The sequence below is a fragment of the Coenobita brevimanus genome, chromosome 69, assembly GCF_032717465.1.
Source record: "Coenobita brevimanus isolate Jiangsu-jjx chromosome 69, ASM3271746v2, whole genome shotgun sequence".
NCBI classification, from domain to species: Eukaryota; Metazoa; Arthropoda; class Malacostraca; order Decapoda; family Coenobitidae; genus Coenobita; species Coenobita brevimanus.
The window spans coordinates 28,097,016-28,107,264 of record NC_137022.1 but is presented as its reverse complement, the minus strand read 5'-3'; the positions used below and the strand labels follow the sequence as shown (position 1 = coordinate 28,107,264).

General features: G+C 40.9%; 1 protein-coding gene across 1 annotated transcript; it reads left to right on the top strand.

Moving 5' to 3' along the window:
- The first annotated feature begins 481 nt into the window (after positions 1 to 481).
- On the top strand, positions 482 to 9,395 carry LOC145406173 (crustacyanin-A2 subunit-like). The gene is made up of 5 exons (XM_080277371.1): positions 482 to 649; positions 5,963 to 6,091; positions 7,321 to 7,408; positions 8,125 to 8,253; positions 9,151 to 9,395. The coding sequence occupies exons 1-5, from the start codon at positions 482 to 484 to the stop codon at positions 9,393 to 9,395; spliced, it is 759 nt and encodes a 252-aa protein (XP_080133497.1).
- The last annotated feature ends 854 nt before the right edge of the window (positions 9,396 to 10,249 follow it).

The window sequence follows — 10,249 nt, the reverse complement described above, 5'->3', positions numbered from 1 at the left end:
ATTGTCCTTTAATCCCATACATTCGTGCCCATTTAATTACTACGACTGAGCACGTGCCAGACACTACGTTAAATGTCCGCCTCGTATTACTGTTGAATGAAATGGACGTTAGAGTTGCACCAAAACATTAAACTGTGTTCTCGTTGATTTTGTACGTTCTAGCCCTTCTCCCATAGCGGTTTATTTTGCACATTATAGTATTCTTATGCTTTATTTATTTATGTATTTATTTATTTACATAACTAAATGATATGACTACGTTTGGGCAGGAGATGAATTTGGGAATTAGTAAGACAGCATTCTCCTTGGCATTAGTTTGAAGACCCTAAAACTTCTTTGTCACCTATATACCTTGCACTATAATACTTTAATACCCTCCAGCGTGTTACTGATGCAAATTATAACATTGAAAATATGACACACGGAGTTGTATGAAAACTTTCTGAAACATAACCGTTTTGCCTATATCTGCAACAGCAAAATGGGTGAAACCAGTAATTCAACTTTAAAGATAGCAGCGGAACTCTGGACACACTTGCTCATGTCTTGTGACCGGCGAGAAGAAACGAGGCACCGAGTTCACTACAGGATTCAGACTCTCATTGAAGCACCACTAGCCCTGTTTCCTCTCGTCGATCACATTGTAAAGGCAAGTGACTCCACCCTTATACACTTGAAACATGTCTAAGCCTCTTCAATCCGATGACGGTTTTCTTTTCGCTTAAGGCCATGTCGAGCAAGTAAAATCTGATATAAGCTTAATTAATCCTTTTTATTATCACGGGTCTTTCCAAACTTGTGTAAAATCATCTGGTGACAGCCTGAATAAAAGTTAAAAAACGTCATCGAATTGCAGGCGTAAAAGAAGCAAGTACTTACCACAACCGTCCCGCGAGTCAGGATGGGAGGGAGGGAGAGAACACAGATGCCCTCTCTGCACATTTCAAGCACTGTACAATACCTCCAATTTTCAACATAGCCATTTTTCTATACACACACTGAATATCTCTACTTCAGCACATATTTCTTACATTGTTTTTGCCATTACTGTCAAACACACGCTGATTAATTCTATGGTTTCACTGTCAATCCTCCTCCCGTCTTATTTCGAAAATTGTGAGCAGTGCGTCGGCAACTGAAGATCTTACCACAGCCTTGCATGGTCTTCAGTATCTTCACATACACACCACAGTTACAAACACTAATTGTCTATAGTCATGGCAGAAGCACAGTCTATTTAGCATCCTGATAATACAGTTTCCAGTCAACAAATATCGTACTTGCAGTGCGTATGACAGCGTCGGTTTGCGTCCATTTACTACACCCGTTTTCTGACACGTACCCACTGTCGAGCGGCCTATCTTCGCAACACGACTATCAATCTCACAATGAATATCCGCAACTGTGACAGAAATAGCGGCTCCTAGGCAACTTCACAACACTATTTTCAGAAACGATGAATTTATACAGCATGCGAAAGAAGCAGGAGTCTGTCTTCACACCACCGTCTCCACAAACTGAATATTCGTTTGTAGTCAAAATTACGTATCACACTATATTCATAGGCTATGTCCACACCACTAATGTACACTTGTCACTGTTCTTGCTCACAAATTAACATTAAATGCACTGTTTCTAACTCCAGAACTAAAGTACTTGCACCAGCACCGCACAACTACGGAATGATGCCCGCGTTTGAACCTGCCGCGACCGTTAACAATTGGCGCGGTGCATCATTATTTCCGATATAGTTCATGAATCGCACAGAAATTATCACTGTAGGCGAGGCAATGGTGGTAATGTCCATGGAACTGTTCATACAATGTCCACTATGTGTTTAACTGGCTTTTTAGCCTTCCCTGTCCTCCTACATCCGCCCCTTTCGATCTCTGCCTCGCAACTGGGTGACTGGGGGCGATCACCGATGCTTATGCTTGTTCCAGCAATGTGCCGCCTGGATAATTACCAATTCTCCATTGATATCCTTAAATATTTTGTCATTATTAATGCATGAAATATACTTTTGATAATTCTGATGGCAGATTTTTCTCCGGGCAATTTTATTTTAACTTAAAGCTACTGACTGGCGGGAGAAAATAAAGCCGAAGACGATTGTAGTCTTTAATCAGTACAGAACCATACAGAAAGCCTAACAGTCATGCTAAATAGTTATATGGCACTATTATTCGTGATTCAGATTAAAAACAATTATGAAACTAGTTAGTACACCATTCACGTCAGTCTGGATGCCTTGATTCCACAAACTGCAACAAATAACATGTCAAAATGAAGTCTTCCCCTTTTGGTACGCCATGCTTTGTTTACTTTTGAAAATTTGAATTGCACAACACAGATGCTATATATAAGTAAAATCTAATTGCACCACTGGGTTCACGAAAGATTTCTTCACATTATCTGTTTAAATTGTCTTGCAAAACTACGTGATATACGAGAAAACAGCCTAAAGTGAACGAGGTACAAACATTTTTCCCTGATTTCACTTTACACATTCATTCTGTTTTGGTTCTACTGTATTTCTTCCTGCATCCTTGTATATATAAAACGTTTCTCCGATACATAATATAAAATTCACAAGGTACTAAGGCGCCATGGTAATACAGTACTGGACGATTTTTGTCATGATGAGCGAAATTTTTTGAAAAAGAAAAGTCGTTACAAAAGGTCAATACAACCCCAAGCTGCTTTGTATTCTACTATCGATGTTATTTTATCTCTCTTTTCAATATTAATGCCAATTTTTCTTTCATACTGGCTACGTAAGATCATTTTAGTCATATTTAAAGACCCGTTCATGGTGTAAGGATTCATATTTGCCTTCCAGTAACCGCCAGTGTATATGTTTACGTGTTTGTTACCGTTATTCCGGCCAAGGGAAATAAAACACAGTGAACTTAATGAAAGAGAAATTCGTAATGGCGGAGTGTTCACCTGCCAAAGTCAACATCGTAAACCAAACATTGTAAAATACCTGAGCTACAGCATTATTTATTTATAGTTTTATGATATTATAATTATAGAAGCCATCAATGAGATCCAAAATCGTGTGTATTTTTTTATTCATGCAAGTTATTCGTATCTTACTTTGAAAATTACCTCTTGCATTCATGGTTTCCTACATTATTCATTGTTACTTATATGCATCGTGTTATATGCAACCTCGTGACGGATAAAATTACTTTTTTTTTTTTATTATATTCAGTACCAAAAGAGGATGGTGGACTGCAAGAGGACAAATTCAGCCTGCAGTCCACTGGGTTCACGTTTCTGTTATATCTGGGGCAACAACGACAACAACAACAACAATACTACCACTACTACAACTACTACTACTACTACTACAACGACTGCTTCTACTACCACTCTCTTACTACTACTGCTCTTACTATTACTACTACTACTACTACTAGTGTCACTGTCAGCCTCACACACCCACTCAAGGCTCAGTATTATGGTGGTCAAGTGGTAGGGAGGTGGCCTGCTGGACGAAACGACGCGAGATCAAACCTAAGGAGTAGTTTGGAAATACGAATCTCTCTCTCTCTCTCTCTCTCTCAAGTAATTTATAGCCAAAATGATGATGTTATATTATAATAAAAAAAAAAAATAAATAAATCGGAGTGCAATGACTTCTGAGGGATAGAAAATTTCAGATTTTTTAAAAATTAACACTGAAATGACGGAGACACCGTTAATAGCATGGAGAGAAAGTGTAAATCTCTCTCTCTCTCTCTCTCTCTCTCTCTCTCTCTCTCTCTCTCTCTCTCTCTCTCTCTCAACATCATCGAAAGAAAGTGTAAAAATTCTCTCTCTCTCTCTCTCTCTCTCTCTCTCTCTCTCTCTCTCTCTCTCTCTCTCTCTCTCTCTCTCTCTCTCTCTCTCTCTCTCTCTCTCTCTCTCATCGAAAGTGTAAAAATGATAATCTCTCTCTCTCTCTCTCTCTCTCTCTCTCTCTCTCTCTCTCTCTCTCTCTCTCTCTCTCTCCTGAAGCCTGGCAAGAAACAGTGAAAGTTCCTAAGAAGCGTGACGTCACAGCCAAACATCACTTCTCCCAGCACAGAGATGGAGAGGAAGGGAATGGAGGTGGAGGGAGAGAAGGAGGGAGAGAATGGAGGAGAAGGGAGAGAAGGAGGGAGAGAATGGAGGTGGAGGGAGAGAAGTAGGGAGAGAATGGAGGAGGACGGAGAGAAGGAGGGAGAGAATGGAGGTGGAGGGAGAGAATGGAGGAGGATGGAGAGAAGGAGGGAGAGAATGGAGAGGGAGGGAGAGAAGGAGATAGAGAATGGAGAAGGAGGGAGCAAAGAAGGGAGAGAATGGAGGAGGAGGGAGAAAAGGGGGAGAGAATGGAGGAGGAGGGAAAGAATGGAGAAGAAGGAAGTTTGAGGGAAGGTAGAGGAGGAGGAGGGAGAAGGGAAGCCTTATATATGAACCTTCCTGTGTATTTCAATTTATTTCTAGATGAGGACCATGGGGGGGGGTGTCTGGAGCCGCCCCCCCCTCAGCTTACTACACAATACATCTACACACTTATAACAACACACTTATAATCCAAGACACTTATATATGGCCTTCACATTCCTAGCTCCCCCTCCTCCCCTCCCCCCACACTTGCAGATAAGGTGTAATGTCATACTATTAGTCACACTAGCATACGCACACACACACACACACACACACACACACACACACACACACACACACACAGCCTCTGTCTGTCTCACTCTCTCTCTCTCTCTCTCTCTCACACACACACACACACACACACACACACACACACACACACACACACACACACACACACACACACACTTCATTTGCAAGTCACAGTTTTTTCTCTCTCCTTGCACACCACCACTCCCTCACTGTGGCTTATAAAATTTCAATTATTAAATAAAATAAAAAAGAAAAACTCCCTAAATTAATAAGAAAAATCCCTAAATAAATAAGAAAAAATCCCCGAATAAGACAAAATCCCTAAATAAATAAGAAAAAATCCCTAAATAATTTCTTCTATCTGTAAAGACGGTTTTATTCAGCTTAAGATATCATTTTCGAACTTAAGGTTATAGAGATAGCTTCAATTAGCCCCTTCAGTACGAGTGGTGGGAATAAAGAATGTGGAGAGAGAGAGAGAGAGAAAAGAAACTAGGTCGGTCTTGCAGAAATCTTGAAGGCGCTGACTCATCTTCATCCGGTTCCTCAGTAGAGAGAGAGAGAGAGAGAGAGAGAGAGAGAGAGACAGAGACAGAGAGAGAGAGAGAGACGCCTCTTCATATCTATAAATTTCCTCAACCAGTCTTGTTCTCTGCTTAATATTTCATCTCGCAAGTTGTCTGTCTGTTATTCTTGTTCTTCATCTGTTATGTGGCGTGTGAAAAACGGAATTAGCCATTTTAAGAGATGATTATTCTCTCTCTCTCTCTCTCTCTCTCTCTCTCTCTCTCAGCAGCAGGTGGAGAAGAGAGATAACTACACCAAAATTTACAACAGCATAATATAACAATCCCACAACCACAGCCATCATAAAAGTCTAAACAGGGAAGAAGTGGAGAGAGATGGCGACAGATGTTCCTCCTAACTTTATTTTCTTACATTTTTCTTTCTTTTTTTTTTCTTTATTTATCTGTTATCTTGCTACAGTCACGGAGCGAATTTTTAAAGCAACATCTTTCTCAATATGTTCTTCGAGTTTCTCCCCAAATTCCTCCCGGACCGTTGCCTTCACCACCACCTCCTTATCATCATCATCATCATCATCACCAGGACATTATCATCACCGTTTCCACCAATACTTATTATCCTCATCATCATCATCGTCGTTATCATCATTGTCATCATTCTCATCATCATTAACAACTTCATCATCATCATCATCATCATCATCATCATCATCATGACTTTACTCTGAGAAAATCAAACGCACAGGCCTCCCTCCCTGCCTCAGATGTTGGTGGTGGTGGTGGTGGTGGTGGTGTGTGTGGGTGTGGGCGTTGGTGTGGCGGGGGCGTCAACACTACTACAGGTGGGGGTGTGTCCTAATGTCTCCTCTATCCCTGACCTGGACTTGCGTAAGGTAAGGACATCATTTACTTACCTTTATCTGCATTTACCTTAACGTTCCTGGTGTTGTTGAAGAGCCTGCACGTGGGGTTCTGTTAACTCAATCCCGGGCAGCTGTAGTAACCACCCAAGCCCGACGTCTTCATATTTCCTGCACCTCGCCGCGGGATGGGCCATGATCCAACCCGGTGGGGTGGATTTGCTCAGCCAGACAGACCGGGACTAAGCAGCAACAACCTCAACATCACTCAAATATAAATTACTTCAACACCCCAGTATCTTAATTACAGTACCTAGGGAAAATACTACAAACACAAAGTAATTTTCTTCACCTTTTGTTTCTTCCAGTAAAAATAAAAACTTTTATTACTATCTCCGGCAACTAGACACTTTCTGATTCAGTCATGGGTGTTGTTTTATCTGTACAATTTGCTAACCCAGCCTGTCCCTGACCTGCCATATATTTCCATACTCTTGACCCCTTGATATCATTACATGTCATTCCTGCTATTCATTTCATTCAGCTTATGAAAAAAAAACTCATAATGTAGGGGGTTTATGAAGCCTCTCTATAAGTTCATCCTGAAAAGTCTCCAAAGCTTACTACATTCGCCTAAGGTAGCAGTAACAAAATGAATGGGAGTTTACTGCACTGGATGGGTTTTAAGTCAGAGGGTGAAGGTGCATGCAAGCCTCCACTATCTAATGGTCGCTAATGGAATGTTTGTAGTTAGCCTGCATGTCATGTTGCACAGTGCACTCAGCAGAGAGGAAGAGGAGCCAAACACACTTGACTTTAGCTACTGGACTAAATTTTGACTGTTAGATGTTGGGGCCTTGCCTACACATTTGCAATATTTGTTTTAACCGCTTCAGTAGAATGATGCTTTATTATTATTATTATTATTATTATTATTATTGCCACTCTCAGATGAGATCACTTAGTTCAGAAGAGCCTCCTGGTAGTGAAGGGATTAATGAAAGTTAATTGTAACCCCTCCAGTTTGTAAGCATCTCCTATGCAGAATTAAATACTTTGGTTATAGCAGGGATTAAAAAAAAAAAAAAGTTATCTTACCCAAGGAGTTCAGAAAACGGCTGTTAGTATGACACAAGTTTGAGGAAATTGCAAGTAAAAAAAAAACATAATCAAGGTTTAAGGTATCACTGAACAGTTTCTCCCAACTTTACAACCATTATTTTAAGATGAGAAAAATGTTAACAAGTGTTTATGTGAAACAGCTTGAAGGAGAGTGGTTCCACATCCTCCACTTTCCCACTGATGACACCACCTTCTCCACCTGCATCCACTCCACCTACACATACAGGGGTAAGTGGCTCATACACCTACAGGGGTAAGGGGCTCATACACACCCACAGGGGTAAGGGGCTTGTACACATCTATAGTACAGGGGTAAAAGGCTCGTACACACCTATAGTACAGGGGTAAGGGGCTTGTACACACCAATAGTACAGGGGTAAGGGGCTTGTACACACCAATTGTACAGGGGTAAGGGGCTCATACACACCAATAGTACAGGGGTAAGGGGCTCATACACACCAATAGTACAGGGGTAAGGGGCTCGTACACATCTTTACTACAGGGGTAATGGGCTCATACACACCTACAGGGATACACACCTACAATCAGAAACAGTATTCCCTAATAACACCTTCATATTCACCTGCCTCATCAGTCAAAAACAATCTCCTCCAATAACACCCTCATATTCCTGTCCTCACATCGGTGATAAACAGTTGCCCCAAGTAACACCTTCATGTAAATCCTCCTCATCTCAGTCAAAAACAAGTCTCCCTTAGGCCCTTCACTCTGATGAAATATACAGTATTTCAGTTTATTCTTTCTCATATACGATTTTATTTCAGAGAGGTAAAGAAGGTTATATCTAACTTCTGTAGTGTAAAAAGTCTCTCCTAAGCTGAATGAAGCTGTTTGGAGAGAGAAAGAATTGTTTTTAAAATATCTTCTGATTAAATGGGTCAAAGCACCATATTCACCCTTCTCACCACCACCTCCACCCACAGTGACTGAGGGCTTCCTTGAGATTGTGACTGAAGGACACAACCAGGATGGGGAGGGCGTGGCCAAGGGTGGAGTGATGGCCAGGCTTCCCCACTCTCCTAATGGTGCCCTCCAGCTCGATATGGATGGTAGTGAGTATACGGGATATGAATTCTTGGGATAAGAATTCCTCTGAGTGCAATGGATGTGAATGCTTGGCTACAATTTACTGTGAGAGCAAGGGGAGTGACTATAGTACAGTACTTGACTAAGAATTGCTCTGAGTACAATTTCTTTGGTGTACAGTTCTTAGCTTAGGATTTCAGTGAGAACAAAGGTATGACATACTGTACTTGGCTTAAAACTAGCAGGTATAAATGGTGGGAGTTTGAGGATTTGTAATTGTGAATCTAACCTACCACACATCAGTTTGTCATGAGATTAGAACCAATGAATTTTACTAAGTAGTGTTGGGTACTAAGCTGGAGAGGGATGCCTTCATGTGGTGAAACCAGTATAACTGAGCTGCTCTGCTGCTGAGCGACACAAATATCATTCAACTCCCTATACCCCAAAGGTAGGATGGTGAGTTGCAGGAGGATGGCAACTTTAGCTTGCATTTCACTGAGTTCACATTCAGATAAGCCTAGGGTTGCAAGTGAAAAACTTAAACTTGAAAGTTGTGTTTGTGTACATGGACTAGATAAAGGTGTTTGTTAATGGTGTAAAAGTGCAGGTCTGGAGAAAGAGTGCAAGGAAAAGTTAAATCTGGGGCTACTAAGTCCATAGCATAGTAATCTCATTTTACTGTATAACCTATATGTTAAATATCTTGTGATTCAATATATTAATCAATAAGCCCCAGAAAGGAGGGCTCACTGTCTGCTTGGAGCAGATTTCTTTTCCCTCCAAAGACCTTGATTTTTAATCAAAGACCTTCATGTTCACAACTGACAAATATTCAGTAGTTACCAATCCACTATATGAGTTGTAATTACAACATTCAGATTAATTTAGTATTCCTAATTAGCATGTACTGTATGTTTCAGTGCCACCTGTGAGTCTGTGGGTGGTGTACACTGACTATCGAAGTGTGGCATGCATGTACTCATGTGTGCAGTTCCCAGGAATGCGGGCAGAGTGGGCATGGGCAATAACCCGTTCAGGCCAGCCCCTGGTGCGCCGTGTGTCTCGGTGCCGCGGTGCACTGAGACATCTTGGTGTTAACACTGCAAAATTCCGGCGGATCCCTCAGAGGTCAACTTGCCACAGTGACACCTTAAAGGGCCTTTAGAACTAACTTGGAGGGATTTTAGAACCATATCTCTGTGATATCTTGGTGGACTTTAGAACCATGCTTCCTTGGTACATTGATAAACAAGAAAAGTTTAAGGTGTATTTTGGAGAGCCTTTTGAATCATACCACAGTGGCATATTGGAGACACTTCTGAAATATGCCACAATGACACCTTGGCTTGCTTTCAGAACCAAGGAAAATGGGACCAGAACCACACCATAAAGACACCCCTGAGAGTTTTCAGAACCACGCAACAGTGATGAATGTACTCTACAAAGATGGACCTTTAGAACAAGATTACACTGACACCTTGTCGAGATTGTAGAACCACAACAAATGGGACTTTAGAGTCAAGCTACAGTAACAACTGTAGCAAAAAAAAATAATAATAATAATAATTACATCCTCACAACTCCATCATTACCTCAACACTATGGTTTCTTTTTGCATGGAATGAACATTTCAGCACAGCAGAATCAAAGTAGTGCTCTAAAAATCTAAGGCCTGCCCAAAGTCCCATGCTTTCATCAAATAAGGAAGGCTCCCCAGCACCTTTTCCTTACTGGTTTATTTTTATTTCTGGTATGCAAATAGGTCCTTGTATGACATATATGCTGTAAGTAATCTACATACAGTACATATGGAGAAAATACAGAAGGGAATAATATGCTTTAGTATGTAATATGAATTGTTAAGGTTGAGGTGCTAGTCTTCATAGCTGACGAGAATGCAACCCTAAGACTACTTCTCATAATTTCTAAAACTATGGTATAAACTGCACTCCTCTGAATTCTAAGACTATTACCTACTAACTGCCAGGACTGTTCTTCTCATTTCTAAGGTTAAAACTG

What these genes read in the sequence shown, in the direction of transcription:
- LOC145406173 (XM_080277371.1), top strand. Translation starts at nt 482, where the DNA reads ATGGGTGAAACCAGTAATTCAACTTTAAAGATAGCAGCGGAACTCTGG. An exon ending in CTGACCTGGACTTGCGTAAG is followed by an intron (nt 6,092 to 7,320) that starts GTAAGGACATCA and finishes TATGTGAAACAG; the next exon opens with CTTGAAGGAGAGTGGTTCCA. An exon ending in CCAGCTCGATATGGATGGTA is followed by an intron (nt 8,254 to 9,150) that starts GTGAGTATACGG and finishes TGTATGTTTCAG; the next exon opens with TGCCACCTGTGAGTCTGTGG.